The 19,644-nt window shown below is 29.2% G+C and overlaps 2 protein-coding genes across 3 annotated transcripts; both read left to right on the top strand.

Annotated features, from left to right (window-relative positions):
- Positions 1 to 1,393: 1,393 nt before the first annotated feature.
- LOC122516768 (calexcitin-2) lies at positions 1,394 to 16,661 on the top strand. 2 transcript variants are annotated; one of them, XM_043634867.1, is made up of 8 exons: positions 1,394 to 1,743; positions 9,274 to 9,348; positions 12,658 to 12,748; positions 14,963 to 15,015; positions 15,182 to 15,301; positions 15,388 to 15,502; positions 15,748 to 15,845; positions 15,980 to 16,661. In XM_043634867.1, the coding sequence occupies exons 3-8, from the start codon at positions 12,691 to 12,693 to the stop codon at positions 16,085 to 16,087; spliced, it is 552 nt and encodes a 183-aa protein (XP_043490802.1). In that variant the 5' UTR covers positions 1,394 to 1,743; positions 9,274 to 9,348; positions 12,658 to 12,690; the 3' UTR covers positions 16,088 to 16,661. The 2 variants fall into 2 exon arrangements, with proteins under 2 accessions (XP_043490802.1, XP_043490801.1); XM_043634866.1 differs by lacking the exon at positions 9,274 to 9,348 and having other exon boundaries at positions 1,396 to 1,743.
- A 272-nt stretch (positions 16,662 to 16,933) lies between these two features.
- On the top strand, positions 16,934 to 19,371 carry LOC122516767 (leucine-rich melanocyte differentiation-associated protein-like). The gene is made up of 6 exons (XM_043634865.1): positions 16,934 to 17,246; positions 17,364 to 17,450; positions 17,804 to 17,837; positions 17,998 to 18,283; positions 18,356 to 18,616; positions 18,741 to 19,371. Exons 4-6 carry the CDS (start codon positions 18,084 to 18,086, stop codon positions 18,973 to 18,975), a joined length of 696 nt encoding a protein of 231 aa, XP_043490800.1. The 5' UTR covers positions 16,934 to 17,246; positions 17,364 to 17,450; positions 17,804 to 17,837; positions 17,998 to 18,083; the 3' UTR covers positions 18,976 to 19,371.
- The last annotated feature ends 273 nt before the right edge of the window (positions 19,372 to 19,644 follow it).

The following is a 19,644-nucleotide window of genomic DNA, read 5'->3' as shown; positions in this document are numbered from 1 at the left end:
AGGATTACGATATTCAATGATTATGATGCGTTCCCTTTTTTCTTTTTTTTTCGTCGCAATATTCATGCGACACGATAAAGTGTGAATCATAGTCTCGATTTCTATCTCTCTCTCTCTCTCTCTCTCTCTCTCTCTTTCTATGCAATAAATAGATTTCTGATCAAATTTACTCGAAATAAAAGGCTTTACAACTAAGTCACTTATAGCATAGTAGTTAAAAGTTTATTCGTTTGTTAAGAGAATGAGAGTCCATGGAATTATTGGATACTTTTCTCACGGAAAGTTAACTTCACGATTAAGCTACGTTCGATGATAGGTTTTGCGATATTGAAGGATGTACCCCCCAAATCGAACAATGTCTTTAACGGCTCAACTTTTTCATCAACTTTCATTATATTTTTCCCTTTTTATAAAAAGGAAGAGAAAGAAAAATAATCACGATAATACAAAAGACACAACCAAAAAAAAGAAAAATAAGAGAAAAAATAATAATTAAGAAGAAAATCAACGAGATCGATTTTGTCTTAGAGTAATAAAGAATTAATAATTATGATAAAACAATAGTGTAGTAATAAGAATAATGAGAATAACTTTTGATTCTTTTATATAAAAAAAAAAAGAAACAATATAAATTCCTAGAGAAGTCTCTGGAAAGATGATATATTTAGAAAATTTATAGAAAGAGGGGGATGGGGAAGTTAAAGGAGCCTACAATAACAACAACAACAATAAAAAATAATAATAATAATAATAAAGTGAAGTTAAGAACAACCTTCGAATCTTCTTTCTTAACACTAGATTTACGGACTAATTATTTTTTAAAAACATAGGTTGGTTTTTAGTTAGGTAATGAAATATACGTAAATATTAATTCCTCCCCTCCACTCATCTTTTCATTCAAACAATGTTTGTTAGTCATTAAAAAATAATGAACAAAACATTCGTAAATCTAGTGCTAATAAAACAGAGAATTCTTGAAAAAAATTTCGGAAAATATGTAATGCGAGAGAAAATTTATTAGATAAACGTGCAAATAATGTACGCGTCGAGAAATAAGAACACGTTAAGAAGGTGTTAAAAGAAGAATGAAAATAGGAAGAAAAAGGGAAAAGATAATAAAAGAAAATAAAAGAAATAGATAATCGTCGAGAGATTTTTCACTATCTGAGTTATGATCGAAGGAAGATGACTATGACAACGAGTAACATCAGCAGCAGCAGCAGCAGCAGCAGCTCATCTCGAATGCGTGCCAAGGTATCACGAAAAGCAAAAGAAGGGAGAGAATGAACGATTGAAGGAAGGAAAGAAAGAAGGAAGGAACGAACGAACGAACAAAGTGCGCGAAGCTTAGAAAGCCGATCTGCGCAAGCACAGGTGGTGCAAGTTCGAGGGTATAAAGAGCCGAAGCTCGATCTGTTAGTGCGCATTTTGTGCTTCATGTGTCTATTATTCGGATCGTATAATTATTGTTTTAATCGATTTCTGATCTATAAAGAATTGTTATAATAATATTCCTTAACTTTCGTACCCCTTTGTCTTGAACAATCTTTAATTCTTTTTCATCCTCCCCTCTACCATCGCGTTCAAACGCGATCTTCCTAGTTCGAAACTCGTTCGTGATAGCAAACGATTTGGTTTCAATTAATTTTCTCGAATTTTTAAATCTAAATAAATAATAAGAAAAAGAGATCGCGCGGTAAAAAGACATCAACCGTAAATTTCTGATTCTTCTGCTTCTGTGTGGTGAGTACGAAAAATTTTTTATTACTAGTCTTATTTTTTTTTTTAAATTATAATAAGTGATTTTTTTAGACGTAATAATAAGTAAAAAAAAACTATAAAAAGGGATGAGAATATATAATAACATACTATTAGTTCACTTGCTATTTTCTTTTTTTTTCTTTTTTACGAGTCTAATTAAATTTTCGATTTTTTTTTATCAGTTTGTCTGTACCCACTTTATATCCAGAAGAGAAATAATCAAATGATGGCTTACCCTTTCCGTGTTACCACAAAGTAGAAAAGAATTTTCTTTATAATTTTTGCCCGAATAACGGTTGTACGGTGGTCCCTTTGATCCACTTTTAGATAATACAATGATCATTTAAAAATATATTACTACTTTTTTTAATTAACGTTTTTCGCTAGATTAATCATGTTACGACTTGTAAATAATATCGTGTATTAAGTAAACAAAAACAAAAAACAAAGTAAAAATTAAAAAACATAACTTTTTATCTATAATAAGAAAGGAAACAAAGATGTGTGTTCTTTAAAAAAAAATAAATCACTTTCATCAAACGCGTTAGATCGCATATGGTTCATTTGTACTCATAATTATAAAAGTGGTCCAAGTCATATATCTCTTGTTTCGAGATATTAAAGGATTACATTTGAACACTAAATGATTTCTATATAATATTGAAATAATAAACACTATCTAACGGTTCATTTTTGACAATATATCATGAAAATTACATTGAATTAATTTAATTTAAAATAACGTGATGTGAAATAACTGATAAACTATTTTTTTTTTTTCAATTTAGACTTTAGATCACTTTCATAATTATGGGAACATTTATACTATAAAAAATGTATCTTTGTTTTATTCGTTATTAAATTATTATCGGATTTATGATATTGTCTTCGGAGAAGATAGGCTAAGAGAAAAGAACAAAATGAACGCTTCAACGTCATACTTCGTTCAAGTAATAATTATTAATGTATGATTGTCTCGTACTACGATTAGATTCGATTGAATCGACCCGATAACATCGCCTACATTAGATATGAACTCGTAATGCAGTAATTAATCTCCCTTTTAATTCACATCGTTGATTCACCGACTTTGACGACGACGACGACGATGATCAATCGTTCGTTATTGATTATCTTATTTTTTTCCTTTTTTTTATTGTTGTTCAATACCGATCACTTTTTCCAACGAGAGTCCGTCTTGTAAAAAAAGGGTCTTGTCTCTTTTCTTTTTTAATTTTATTTTTTCATCGGCAACGGTCATCGTCGGAAAGTAAATTGGATGATTTCGATTTCGAGATTAACCCATTGGACACTTTCTTTTGTACAATAAAACTTTCTTACAAGTTATATATTCTTACAAGTATACAACAAAATTTTCTTTTCATTTATTCGATCATTTTTTTACGGACTCGTTTTAACATTAAAAAAAAGAAAAAGTTTTCTTGCCATTATCGGATTTGAATATTTCAGATGTTTCAATAAGATGAGTACAAATTGAAAAGATTAAAAAAACTTTTTCCCTTTTTAAACATTTATTTTAAGGTGGATCGATATATAGGCTTAGAAATTAACCAGACAAAAAAATATGGCACTTTCGTTACGGTGATTCGAGAGTATGATATTGAGGATGAGTAAAAATGGGAATGAGAGAATAATAAACTTTTTCTTTTTATCCGATCAATTTTTAAAACTTATCTTACTTATCAAAGCTAAAAAGGAAAAAGCAACGATTCTTCTTCCGTTATGGGGTGGGGGGATGAGGTTAGGGGTCGAATGAACAAGTATAATAATCATAGAATTTTATTTTGATGTACCGTCGTATGACCCTCGTCCCTGAAAGGTTGTTTAATAATAAAAAATGATAAGGATTATCACGTGGGTGTTCACTTATATTATAGATCATTTTGAGCAATGATTAAAAATGAAAGAGCAAAAAACAAAAAATTCTTTTTTTGTTTTCTATATTTCTTCTTTTTTCTTTTTTCTTTTTTTTTACGTTTTCCTATCGCCGTGAATGAAAGGAAGATTATTATCTTTTATTATTGGATACAATAAATCTAAGTTTTCAAGAAAAAGGAAAATAAAAAAAATTTTTTCCTATCATTCTTCTCTCTCTCTCTCTTATCGGTTATGTTTATTCAATGTCTTGGGAATATTCACCCTCTTCTAAAGAAGATCATAATGTTACGTCAATGTTATTCCACAAATCTAGGGAAAATTTATCGAATAAAACCAACCAGATTCGGGATTCTTTTTTTCGATAGGTTCAAATCTTCGATGCTTTGTGAAGATGATGATTGAAGAGATTATACTTTCTTAGAATTTCAAATTTCTTTTTCATAATAAGACCTTTTTCCATCGTCAATAAGAAAAATGGATTATGCTGGTACCTTTTATAACCATCGCTTACTATCATTTTATTGACATAAGATCATTTAAACTAGAACTATCAAAATTAATCAAAATTATTTGGTAGAGAAGTAAAGCATAAGTTTCCATTATTTTTCTTTGTTTTGAAATTAATAAACACTCGAATAAAGGTTTAATTAATTTAATTCTAGCGTTATTGCGAGATTACAAAAGACAATGTAATTATTATTGTACTTTGGTATAGAAAAATTAATTAAAAAAGGGAATGAAACAATACGTATCGATACACGAGGACGGCAAAATTTCTTTCTATCCGAAATAATATACGAGGAATAATACTTCGAAGATTATCTTCTTTGAATGAATTTTCCGATTAATTGATACAATCAAGCCTTTTTAAATAGAAACCAACCGAGCGTAATTATTGCGGTTAATAGAAGAACGTTATATAAATTTCACAGAAACGTATTTAACAATCCTATAAATAAAATCTTATTTTCTTATTGGTGTTAACCCAAAAGTGGATGCTTTACGAATATTATGACTGAGCTTTTATCAGATATTGGTAGAAATTAAATGGTACTGCAGTAATAAACCATCATTCTGGTTGGTCTTAAACGCGAGGCACTTAACAATTTTATTGTATCGTTAATTCTGAGGTAGAAGTGAGTACTGAATTTCAAAGATAATCTCTTTCTAACTCTCTTTATTTCTTTCTCTTTCTGTCTTTTCGTATGACAGGACACGTCGCCTAACGATATGCACTTTACGATCAACGCATATCCGATTGACTCGATCATATAAGGAATAAATTTAATCGATAAATAAATAAAAAAGCCCCGATTAAACCGTTAATATCCAAGCTGACCCTCTGTCCTCCTGACCTTTTCTCAATAAAAAAGAAAAAAGAAAAAAAAATCAAGCTTGCCAATGATAAAGGATCGTTAATGATGATGATGATGATGATTATCATGTACACACATATTCCTTTACATGTCCTGACGTTTACCATATGACATCATAATGACGATTAGAAGAATATAAGATTAACTTGGCAGCCATTATATTATATCATGCACAAAGTTAATCCAATCAAGCCTTACAATAAGCTATCCCGAACGGGAAATTGATAGTAATCCTCACATATCTGTGTGTATGTGTATGTGTGCGTATGTGCGTGGCCTAAATCTGATATTAAATTATAACTATTAAAAAAAATGTCTTAACGATTGCGAATAAAAATATTTTTTATTATAATATATTATTATTATAAAAATGAATTCTATTTTTTCGAAGATTAAAGAAAAAGGTAAAAGAATTATCAAAAGAACGTGTCTCTTATTATTATTATATTTCGTTCTCTCTTTTATCGTCTTATTCGTCTTTGTTCTATCATTTTCTTTCTTTATAATTTTTTTATCTTTCTCAGTATTTGTTTTATTTTCTTAATACACCTACAACCAGAGTCGATCGATCACTTGACGTTCCTTTGTGTGAGGAATTTTTTTTCTCAAGCGCAAGCATTTTGAACGGAAAAACCGCATTTTTACCTCGACCATCTAGTTAGCTTATATACAACCTTCGAGTCCCTACTTGAAATAAGGTACATAGCCGAAGATGGTTTATCTTTGAAACTCCCGATTAATTTGAAGGTCCGAGCAAGATCAGTCGCGTAAGCTAATAGATACTCTCCGGATCGATTTTAAAGGGCAGAGACCTCCGTCATAGTGTCATCTTCGTTTCTTGTTACAACGAGAACAATGTGCATATGTAAATATTTCTTCCCTTTTCTTCCCTTCCTTTCTACATCTCTTTCTCTTTCACTTTACGTAAATCAATGTATATATATATATATATATATATATATATATATATATATATATATATATGTGTTTATTGTAAGTATATGTATGTGTATATGAATTCAAATCATTCACGTGAAGTTACTATAAGATGTGTACAGTTTCCTCATAGTTCTCTTTTGGTAGGCATCTTAGCATTTCGAAGCTAAGAATTTCGTATGTCGATAAACAGTACCTAAAGTTTTCATGATATAGATAGAAAATAAGGGAAAAGGGATAAAATCGATCGATATATCTCGAAGATTGTCGAAAGGGAAAATTCATTTGTGCTCCGTCGGTCGTGTATCGTTTGGTCTTGAACCATCATCAACATCAAAACCTTTTCTCATCTCGAAGAAAAACCTTATAAAGGTATGGATATATTAGTACGTTCGAAGAATCTTAGTTAGTTAGTCTTGGAGTTTATATATTGTATATATGTTGTATATATATATTTATGTGTGTATGTGTGTATGTGTATTCATTCTAACGTTAACATCACAAAAAGGCAAAAGATTATTTTTACTTTCATTTCAATGTAGTTACTACACTCACGACAAACAAGTTTGCCTAGAGAAGAAAAAAGAAAAAACATTTCAAACGTAATTCTTTTTAGGATTTATTAATGTAGCTGCTGCAGTTTGTAGAACGTTGGTTAAGCAAGAGACGATGCGTAGGTAATGTACGAATTCGTTTCTATGTTAAAAAAGAAAAGAAAAAAGAAGCTCAAAAAATAGTACAACAAAATAAGTCATATTTTTTATTAATTCTTTACTTTTCTCCAGGGAGATTTTGCCAACGTGCGGTGTTTTCTCGGTTTCGCGTATTATAATGAGAATATATAAAATAAGACTGTCCTTTTAATCATAAAACTAAATTATAATAGAAAAGTGATATATCTTGTAAAATGTTCTTAATACGAGATTAATTATAATTAAAATTAAATTAATTATAATTAAGATTAATTATAATTAAAATTATAATTATTTAATAGTACGCCAAGAAGAAAAGATAAATAACGAAAATTTATAGGATCGATGAAGCAAATGTATTTATTTATCATGCTTGATTCGCAATCATTATTTAATAAAACAAAACCATATTTATTGAGTTGAAATATCATGTAAGCAAAAAAAAGGTGATCGATTTTTTGTTGTTGATATCAAATACAACAAATACGATCGTAATTTTGGGCAAAATGAAAAAAATACAAAAGATTTACAATTAATAGTAGAAAAAGAATAATCGTGTTAGAGTTATTAAATCATAATTTGTTCGCATAAGTTTTGAATTATTCTGAGCAGCAACCGAGATATTATAGAAACGCAATCCAAAGTAGAAATGGCAAGAGTTAAGCAGCACGTGCGTTGGTTCATTCATTCATTGGCCCGGTAGTATCTGTAAGGGACTCGTAAATACGGCATGATTTAAATGAAACTTCCGGCTTTGTTTATATCGTCCGATGTCAATTCGCTTTGCATACTTACTTTAGATGCTCCATTTAGAGTCAATCGTCGGTTCTTCTCCTATATCTATACGTATCTCAATGCCTTCAATGGACTTTAATTACTTTCCGCGAACGACAACCTGTCATACGTGAGTCCAATCCTACGTCACTGTACCTCTCCTCCTCTCTCTCTCTCTCTCTCTCTCTCTCTCTCTCTCTAACGGATAAAACACATTGATTGGTAAAAATTAGATTAAATTACTAAATTATTTTCTTTCATAATCTATTATACCACATTTCAAAATAAGTAAGTAATATCTTTGATAACTGAACAGATACGTTCGTATATAATTGGTGAATAATTTTTCATCTTATTTTTTGTTTTTTTACAAAATCTAATATTTATTTAGTATATATATATATATTTAAAATTGAAAATTACATTGTCAAAAATTGTATTTTAATATATTAGGATGAGCCATAAGTTCGTACGTTTATTGTGTTGTTTCAGTTCAGTCCAATTTTTTTGAAGTCAATAAAAATTTACTTTTATATGCAAGTGAAATATTAATTTAAAAACGCACGAACTTTTAATATAATTTAATGGCAAACTATAATAGCATCGTTGAACATATACATTACATTGCACATATTAAATAATATATTGAATTTAATTTTATAATCGTAGATGTATTTAAGAGTGGAGTAGGATAAAATTACAATACAATTTGAACCCAGTCAAGTGTTTTGTTTTTCTCTTATCATTTGTATTACGTTAAACGATATAAAAATATTATCAGTTAATGTCAAGAGTTAATAATATCAATAAGTGAAATTCATATTTTGCAATTTACCTACGTGTAACGTAAAATAATCGATAAAACGATGAAGGTAAACGAAAATGGTAAGAAGTGAATTTAACATAAGAGAAATATTCAAAAGTAGGATTCGATAGAATGTATTTTCCAATGTCCAAGAGGAAATTGAATCTATTCCATTTACTTTTACTACTATTGCTAGTGTTATTATTATTATTTTGTTTTATTTTATCATCGTGTCATTTCGTCGAATATAAGTGGTGTTTGTGGTGTCGGTGTATATACATATATATGGAATTCACTTCGGATCAAGAAAATTGTTTTAAAACTATGATATGTCGCACATTTATTCACGTTCGCGGTAAACCATTCTGTTTCTCGTTAAAAGCTTTGTTTAACCGCACGTATTTTATCTATAGATGATCTCAATGTACGTCTGATGGATATATACAAGTTTGGATCTACGATGGTTGCATAAAATCAAACGAAATAAAGAATTTTATATGAATTTCATACTTTGATTTTAAAATGTACGTTATTATCACATATATATTTATTATGTACATATGTATATGAGTGTTATGTACAATATTCATCATCGAAGGTTATATTCGAAAATCGATTAAAAAAGAAAAAGAAATCATGCGAAAAAGAACCTTTATCATTTTTTATCTAATTATTCATTTTCATTGGGATTATAATACTAAGGTCATCCCAATTTGCTTTCAAATAAATTTCCTACCTTATTTATTCAAAAACATAGCGACATTACTTGGCCTTGATAAAACTGATTTGAATATATGATCAGACTAATCTATCTAAACTCTAAATGAAGAATTGATGGAACATTAATCGAACGTATTGATTATCATTTCGAAATATAACATAGACAACAGTTACAAATGATATTCCATTACTCGTTCTTAAACCGATTTATTTTATACGTAAATTATAAAATCTCTCGAGGGTGTTTTATAATAATTTTTTAGTGTCTTTTAATAAATCAATAAGTTACTGGCTTCTCTTTTATATCCAGTTATTTCCTTTGGTAATGGGATTATTGAAGAAGTAATCGAAACTGACTGTGAGAAGAAGAAAAATACAACTATAAGTAAGTAAGTAAGTAAATAAGTAAGTAAATCTGGAATAGATACTTAAATGGAAAGATTGTAGAACCTAATTCATAGCTATAGTATTGTCGTAAGGATTTGAAAAGCATTGGTTATAACATCTAATCATCTAACGTAAGTGAATCAAATTGAGAATTCTCTTCTATCTATATATCTATTCTGTATCTCGGTCTCGTCTAATACGTCATTGAGAATGGCCAGGTTACTATGCTTGCATGATTATTCGGCCGAACGAGTATTTCCATGTCCCGGTAACATCACTTGACCTGATCAGCTATCTCGACCATAACTTGGTCGATTAATTCACATGCGTTAAAGCTCGCGCTCCCATCTTCAATTCTTGTTTCTCCTCCTTTCTCTTTCATCTATTCTTTATTTTTACTTTTTTCTTTTTTTTGTATCGATTTAAATATATTTTTTATACGATCGGACATTACATTTTCTTAACGATAATTTTCTGTTCAATTTTATTATTAATTTATGTGATAATTATAATTATAAATATATATGTTTCATTTATTAATATTTTAAATCATTATCAAATTTGATTATTAATTGCATTCAATCAAATATACAAAACAAAATATACATTTTGTTTAAATATCTATTATTCCGTCGGTTATATTATAAATAAATATACATAAACATATTATTCGATACGGAACATCCTTTTTTTTTTTAATCATTTAACGAAAATTGTATGGACATAACGGCGAACAAAATTATGGTTAAAGTAACGTAAAAGAAACACAATAAATGAATTTACCGATAAACGAATATTTTTTTGTTCTTAATCATTTTATTTCGTTGTTAAAACTTTTTCGAAGTGCATAAAGAATATAAAAACAAAAAAAGTTATTAAATAATATTCCATTTTCTAACAAGTAGAAGATGGTTAAAGAGGACTGTCACGAGGGTACATTAGTTCCATTAAGTGAGCAAGGACGAACTATATTTATCGGACGCTAACACACGTATAATACTAACTTGTCTCGTTCCTCGGATTTTCTTTCTCCATTTTTACGATACAAGAGAGCCTCTTGTTCCTCTATTTCTTTTTTTTTTCTCTTTTACCTTCTCGGCTTGTCGAGCTTTATATCTCAACACTGTTCACTACTCATAAGAGACCGAAAATTACGTTCACTAGACTTCTCTGTTCATATCTATGGAACATCATTATCATAGCTGTTCATTTTTAATGCAACAGTCTCGACTATGATGGAAAATGGAAAAGCAAATGAAATATTAAAAGCGTCGAGGCGCAACAAGTAGGACGTGCATTGTATATATATATAAGGGAATATGTCAATAATTGATCGTACGTTGATAATGAAGTAAATTTAATTTGTTATTTAACGTCAAATCAGACTTACCTCTATATATATAAATAATTAGTGAGAATTGGTGTGGTAATCTACATAAGTAGATATATATTACGTTTTTGTTCGTGATACGGATTTCTCTATACTCACATTTATACGAACACATATGTTTGTGTGTACGTATATATACTTGGAATATGTTGAATGGGATAAGTCGTCCATTAGGAAGCTTCACGATCTGCTGTTGAGAACAACGTCGTGTGCAAGAACAGGAGAACTTGGCAGTTATAATATAAGAAAAACCTAATTCAAAGCTAGCGAGCCAAATTTTCAATTCAAAATGGCTGCCGTCTTCTGCCATTCCACGTTGGTTGTTAACTCGTAAAATCCCGATTTATTTCGTGTTTAATCATAAAATTTCGTCTACGGTAAAGTAATAAAATGAAGGATAGATATCCTTATCGATTTTATATAATTTTGTATGGTATATATTATACATACGTTATATGCCATAAGCACGTACAAGAAGATCAACGTTGCTTCGTCTTCTTTTAACGTAGCGAACGATTTGTCGGAATAAAAGAAAAAACAGAAAAAGAAACGAAGAAAAGAGAAGAAAGTAGAAAATCTCGTCAAAAGAGTAATCCACTTGTTTAAAAATTTTATAGCTTATGCGTTAATGTTGATATCTTTAATGGCTTCGAGATCGACTCGTATAAATCATGTTATATTTTATGACCTGTGACGGGGGGTTAACGTTTCGCATTTCAAATCTTCACGCCTGTAATTTTCCTCACACAATGGTACTCCTCGAGATTTTATTTTTAGATTTTTATATTTTTCTCTCCTCTATCTTCTTTATATATATATATATATAGATGTGTAAATACATTAATTCTGTATATTATTCGGTAAAATATTATATAAGTAAAATGTATATAATCTTAAAGAAAAATGTATTTTTTTTATGAACATATCGAATCTTACTTTTCATATTGGACATCTCCGTCACCGTTGAAATAAAATTCATAAAGTTCTTTTCTGTTATTATTATTAAAAAAAAAACAATTCGGGGAATCTTCCAACGTACCATCATCATCATCTTGAAGTATACCATTCGCCATGAAGAATAATCAATACCGTTTATCTAATCGTGCCTATTTATGAATAATCGATAAAAACGAGAACGATGACTCGAGCGTTGAAGGAAACCGTTCAGATTTTTGGCCCTATAAAAATGTAAATAATTATTCATGATTTTATACATGATTTTAAAGTTATTCGTCACCTCGAAGTTTAATAATGATTATATACAAAGAAAAAAAAAAAAAAGAAAAAAAAATACTTTGAACGGGTAGTTTTGAAAGATGAGATTATCCAGACTGTTACTTAAAATGTTATGTATTGTTATTTGATAAAAAACATCCCGTTTAATTTAACGATGAATATTATAAGCATACTTTCGCTATAAAACAATGAAAAATATGGCGATAATTACCGTGCTATGACGCATTTGGAATATCTTCAAATAATTTTCTCGTTCTTAGAAAATACTTACGAATTTGACTAATACCGTTAAAAATAGTGATACACCTACGTCAGATTTGCGTCATTAACGAGATACGAATCTTTTATCAAACCGGATGGTATAACTCTGTACATTATTATATAAATCATTGTCATCATTATCAAGACAACAGTATTCACACTTTCGTTCGAACATTGAAAATTGAAATACGTGTAAGAAGTTTCATTATTCTACCTCATTGATCATAATTATTTTGAATAAAAATCATCGTTTATATTTAAAGAAAAGAAAATTTCGGTAGAAAAATTATCGACAAAATGTATCGAATAAGCTATACATATAAAAAAAAAAAAAAAAAAAGAAATAGAAATATGAAAAGAACCGACAAAATCGACACACAATTGTAATATAATTTCATTTCTCTATTACGTTGTGCGTAGGTTGAAAAGCAAAAACACCCAGTTATTTGCAAGATGCCTCTATCGGAATTTCGCAAGAAGAAGCTGCTTTACGTCTTCAACGCCTTTTTCGGTGAGTAAACTCTGACAGTTGGTTATGGCACCGGGACAATCGAACATAGTACCCTTGAGAATTCTCTCGACTCATCGAAAGCCACGTTTTACTCTCATAGTCTTTCCTTCTTCCTCTATCTCTCTTTTTCTTTCTCATTCCCTTTTATATACTAACTTCAGAAACGTACGGCCGAAATAACAAACGGTTCGATGGACCATCTCTCTCTCTCTCTCTCTCTCTCTCTCTCTCTCTCTCTCTCTCTTTCTCACTCTTTCAACGAGTACTTTGATATTGCGCGAGATATATCGTCGTTTCCTTCCTTCACGAGCACATCCTTACATTCTCTAAATGATTCTATTTCATTCGACCTCATCTCACTCACTCTTTCTCACCCTGGATAATCTTTAACGAGCAAGGACCAAGTCTACATCGAAAGAAAACGTTAAAAGACTGCGAAAAAGAGAAAAAGAAAAAGGAAGATGATAATAAAAAAGCAAGATGAAGAAGTAAAGATGGGTTTCTCCCTTCTATTCTAGGGTATGGGAACGGGGGTGGGAAACTGTTTTACAGCCCTATGCGAATCTCTCGAGGCTCTTTTTGGTTCTCTGAAAGTGGAATCAAGGCTATATAGAGAGAGAGAGAGGGGTGTTTTGTACGGCACCTACTAGGTGTTCGCTGAGATAGAGAGCACCCGCCTATTTATGGTATCAACCAGGAGGAGATAAACAATGGACGCGTTGGGTCTGGATAAGAGGGTCGCCTTGCCATGATAGAATTATTTCTGCGAATGTGTATACCTAACCTATACATGTTAACACTAAAGAGTGAGAGTGAGAGACACACACATATAAAGAGTATAGCTGTGTAATCCTTCTTTCTCTAGGTCTTTATTTGTGTGTATGTTATACTATATATATGTATGTGTGTGTGTATTCGAAGCTTCTACGTATCTTTATTAACGTTTACCTATACACGTAAGAATATGTGTATACGTTTATATGTTAGGGCACGAAAGGGAGAAGCACGATATTACAGCGATACTAACATAAGACACATATACATACACACACACACACACACACATTTTCTCGTATATGAATCATGGAGGTCACAGGCGTGTACACGCCTGATAGATCTCGTTAGTCCCTCACTTTCTTCGCCTCTTTGACCGTCGCGATTGGCCGCTAAACATATCCTACGATCGTTCTCCATCGTCGATACACATTATTCCAGCATGGCCGATGTTGCAACAAGGGACTACTCGTCCTGGACACACGGTTTATACGTTCTTTTACTTTACTTTACTTTTTTTTTCTCCTTTATTTCTTTCTAGATTTTTTTTCCTCGTTGAATCGCGACCGTAATCAAAGAGTCAGTGGAAAATTCGCAATGGGACCACAAACTCGATGATTCATCGACGAAGATCAATTTGATCAGCTGTACTTTTCTCTCACTCTCTCTCTTTCATTCTCTTTTCCTCTCTCTCTTTCTATATATCTATCTATCTATCTATCTATCTATATATTTATCTTTATTGAAACGAAACTTGATTCATAATCTGGCACGTCCTCTGTGAAGTATATTTAAAAATTGGATACCAATTCTGGAACCAATTACACTTGACTATTATAATACACAAATAAAGTGTATAATAAAAAAGTTTTCGAGACAAAGATAACTTTATATATAAGTATTATGTAAGAATTGACTAATTAATTAAAAAGTATAGAATTATAACGAGCTATGACAGCAATATTGTTTTTTTCTTTTACGGTTAGTATATATATAATTTTTCCTTTTTGTCTTTCATTGTTAAATAATACTTCGTTGCAAAGTATTAAGTCACCAATGCATATAGTACATTCGGTATTTATCTGCTGGTTACGATAATTACTACACTCGAAGTCAACTATAATGGAATATCGTTGTTGTTTTTTTTTGTGTTTTTTGTTTCACCCTGATAATTGATCACTGAACTAACGACTTTAAAAATTTAAAATAAAAATGACAAAAAATTGATTAAACAATTAATTAAAATCTACTCGATTTATATATCAATTAATCTGATGATCGAAAAAATTCAACACATCCTATGTTTTCTTATATCGAAGAAAGTTAATTAATTCGAACGTTACGAATATATTAACGATGGATATAGAGACCTTGAAATCATTTTTAGTTATAGAATTTCCTTTAGCGATTTACTAACACAAGACTGGTGTTATATTACAGATGTTAACCAGAGCGGTGCCATCGATAAGAAAGATTTCGATCTGGCTGTACAGGTATGATTTATTCTACGACGTTAACAAACTGTATAATGTTTAAAAAAAGAAAAAGAAAAGCATGATTATGTAAAAAATCCGTGTTTTTCTATCTCTCACCGTAATTCTCACATATATTAATTACAATCCTTGATTAATGTTACACAATTTTTGTATTTTTTTTTAGCGGATCTGCAATTCCAGACATTGGAGTGCCGATAATCCGAAAACAACGCAGACGAAGGATACCTTGTTGAAAATATGGGAAGGCTTGCAACAACGAGCCGATTCCGATCAAGATGGACAAGTAACAACAACAATGACAAATATATATATATACAAGTAAATGATTGAAAATAAAAATTGAAACTAAATCTTATATAATTTTTATAGATCAGCCGAGACGAGTGGTATTCTATGTGGGAAGATTACGCTAAGGATCCAGTTAACGCACATGATTGGCAACAAACGTACATGAAATTTATGTTCGATCTTGAGGATTCCTCCGGTATGTTAATTATTATTACTCGCTTAATTTAATATAAAACAACAACAACAATATCTAAATACAAAAATAAAAAGGAAACAAGAGACAGAACGGTGAAAGAAAAAGATCACCCCAGACTTACAATTAATCCCACTCGATAGCTTCTCGGAAAAAGCCTTTTTTTTCCCCCGAGCTCTTACATCGAGAGTATTCTATTTAAAGATTTTCGAAGTACATTTTATTCCCCTTATAATGAACTTTAACAGGTGACGGATCAATCGATGAGAACGAGTTTAGCAACGTTTGTCACAGTCATGGCGTACAGGAGACTGAGGCTCGTGATGCTTTCAAAAAAATGGGGGTGGTAAGTAGTGAGAAATTCATGAATAAAAGATCCCTGTATAAAAAGGGAAATAAAGACTATTTATAAATTAAATATTGGCTAAGATATTTTTTATAATATATTATCTTCTTATTTTCTTTTTTTATTTCTTACAGGGTAAAGAAGTAACACGAGACAAGTTCTATGAGCTTTGGAAACAATACTTCACCTCTGACGATCCTAACGCACCTGGAAACTTTATATTCGGAAAGACCTCGTTCTAACCGTCCTTTCGCTTCGGATTCTTACACGACATTTATTATTATTATTATTATTATTATTATTATTATCTTTTCGTTATCAGCACGTCGAAATATGTACGCTATCATTAATTAATTGAGTAATTAATTTTCTTTTTAATACGCGATATGACTCGCGTAGTATATAAATCTGGTTTAGATTTCTTTTTTCTCTTTTTTTTCTCTATCTCTTTCTTTTCTTTCTCTTTTTCTTATATTCTTTTTGTTTTTTTTTCTTTTAGATTGCATAGAGCTGAAAGATATCTCTTATATGAGAAAAAGGATGGTAATGAGGAAAAAAAGAAAAAAAAAATTATGATATCATAATAATTGTTAATATCTCGTTGTTTAATTGGTAATAATCGTTGATAACGCTATTAATCGCCGTTAACACCGAAACTAAATATTGCGTAATGTTCTATAACGTGTTGTTGTAAATTTAGTTAAAACGATTTCGTTTCTATGCGAATCGTTCTGTGTAATGTCGTAAAAACAAAAACGTATTAAGAGTTTTAATAGTTTCTATATGTTTGAATAAACTCATTTAATTCAACAACTATTTTGATTGTACTGTTAATCATTTTTCATTAACTAATAATTAATATATAAGCTGGTAATTATGATAATGAAATTAGTCAAAAGAAAATAGGAAAAATTGATTTTTTTTTTAAATATAATTTATTTTATAATATATTATTATAATATAAAATAAAATATAAAAATTATAAAATTTTATAAAATATTATAATATAAAATTTTTTTATTATAATATAAAATAAATTGTAAAATCAATTTTTTGTTTATTTTGCAACTAAGTTTATTATTGTAATTATCAGCACAATTAACATATAAACAGTAAAAATCATTAATTAAATAATTAATAAACCTTCCTTCCTAATCAACAACCTTGAATTTCTTTTCTATTTATTAATTGCACATCTTACGATATGGCGCTGCAGTTAGTTTCATAAATTTATAATTTTAAATGGTTGTATCACGTTGTTACTTTTTAAATTTTCTTTTAAATCTATTTAACTAATTACTAATACGGATAAGCACGATTTTCTAAGAATTAATCTAAAAGAAAAAAAATAAACTCACATAATGTCGAATAAGTATAATATGTGTGCATGAATATGATTCAGTAATTATTGAAATATTTGTATAATAATTAATACGGTTGAAGTACTATCGTTGGTAATATGAGCGATAATATGATCACACCTGCGAAGTTTAATCACTTTAATATTATTTTATACAGTGAGTACGTAAATTAAAGGTTATCCGGTGGAATCGGTCGAATAAATCCATGAAAACGTTTGGAAAGATAATAATGCAAAAAAATTCGGTAAAAATATTATACATATTTGATTTTTATTAATTTTCTAGTTTCATAACACTTGATATCTTATAATTTCTGCGAATAATAAAATTATATAATTCATTCTAACCTCACAATGCATAAAAATCTATTTCATATAATCATCATTTAAGTAGATAACGTAGATATTAACGCTCACTCGTATTATCCATATCTTATCATACTCAAGACTTTTAACTATATACTGTTCGAATTTTCATACTCTAACATTAAGAATAACGTTGTAGTTATTTTAATTTCTTAATCTAGTATCACATTTTTTTATAAAGCGTTACATATTACTTTCTACGTTTAATATTATCTACAAATGTGTTTTATAGTTGCATCTGAAATAGGGGTGAACAGTATTAATAGGTAAGTTGATTAAAAACTTATATTATTTTAATTAACCAAACTTTTCTACGCTACATTTATATACATTATTTATATTTATTTATATATTTCATGTTTTATGAACATATGGTATGAAATACTTATATGTGTAGTATAAGATATATACTTTATTTTATTTTAGGTTGGATTTATGCGATGAGTTAAAATTGTTAGCGAAAAGGATTGGTGGTCGAGGTGAAAAAGGTTAAAATAATCAAAGAATTAACTATGACCTCCCTTGGAAAATTAATATTTATAGATATACACTCTAGGAATCCAAAAATTTCATTTTCCAATGATTTGCAAGCAAATCATGTTGAATCTTTGTCCTTCGCATTTCAAAATCTATTTCATATGCCGTTTGATATTATTGAAAACTATGGAAATACAATACATACTTTAGATATTAGTAATAATAAATTCTGTAGGTGAGTACGCAAGTTCATTCATTATATAATTTTAATTATATCCGTCAAGTTGTTACATTAATTCCTTTCTAGAAATTTACACTTTCTGTCAGAGTTCGAAAACTTAACATCTCTCAACCTGGATTATAATAATATAGATGACTTTACTGTCTTCCCATACATGCCAAAACTTCAATTATTATGGATAAATCATAACAAAATCGATCAATTATATCCATTTATTAAGAATCTCTATGAGAGTATGCCTAATTTGAAATATTTGAGTCTTATGGGAAATAAGGCTGCACCTAGTTATCTTAATGGTGGAACATTCTATGATTATCTACAGTATAGGTAAGACATATTATAGATAAATATATTTCATTATATTTTCCAACGCTCTCTATAAGATTACATTACTATTAATTATCAAATATATTTAAATTTAATATCATCGTATACTACCTTTCTTGTAAAGGTTATTTATTATATCGTGGTTTCCACATCTTGTACACTTGGATGACCGGACAATTACTTTTGAACAATGTCAAGAAGCTAAAAGACTGTTTAAGAGGCCATTTTTAGAAAGTTTGTCTGAGAATGCTCCATTACCAGAATGTCTTAAGTATTTGCATAAAAAATTAGCAAATATGTTTTTTAAGCCAATCTTACCTAATAAACAACAAAGTAGGGGAACGAATTTTGTTATTTGAAAGATTTTTAAGTGAAATGAAGGTATGAAAGCAGCTAGAGAATTTATACTCTTTTTAAGATAGAATAAGTATATAAAAATTCTTTTAGACTTTTTAAACAACCAATAACTGCCTTAAAATTAAAAACATCACATATAGTAATTATTATTGTATTATTTATAAGTAAATTTATAAAAGGATTAAGGATTTTAGATATGTTATGAATAATATTGCCTCCGTCCCAAATTAATTGTTACATTTGGCGTGCAAATGTTTATGCAAATATAACATTATAACTATTTTGGGACGAACGGAGTACTATTTACAATACATTATGGAAATACAATTTGTTTGCCACAGTTATAGTTTAAAGATTAACAAAATCTAGTTAACTAATAGCAATAATTTATATTGAAATGTTTTGTTATTTGTTATATAATATAATCCATTATGTTCTTATTCCTTTTATACCTAATTGCTTCATTTTTATACATATTTAATCTTATAAATAGCGTGTTATTTTAAAATTATCATTTATTATCGCTTGTTCATATATATTTAAATAAAATTCTGGTATGAGATTATTTACATATCTTTATGAGATTATTATGATATTTATGAAATTAAATATATATGTGATAATATTAATCCTTAATAAATAGAAATTTTTAAAGTAACGAACAATAAGGT

The sequence above is a fragment of the Polistes fuscatus genome, unplaced genomic scaffold (genome assembly GCF_010416935.1).
Source record: "Polistes fuscatus isolate 324 unplaced genomic scaffold, CU_Pfus_HIC Scaffold2, whole genome shotgun sequence".
NCBI classification, from domain to species: Eukaryota; Metazoa; Arthropoda; class Insecta; order Hymenoptera; family Vespidae; genus Polistes; species Polistes fuscatus.
Note: the sequence above shows the minus strand (reverse complement) of the source record. Positions and strands in the feature narration are given on the sequence as shown.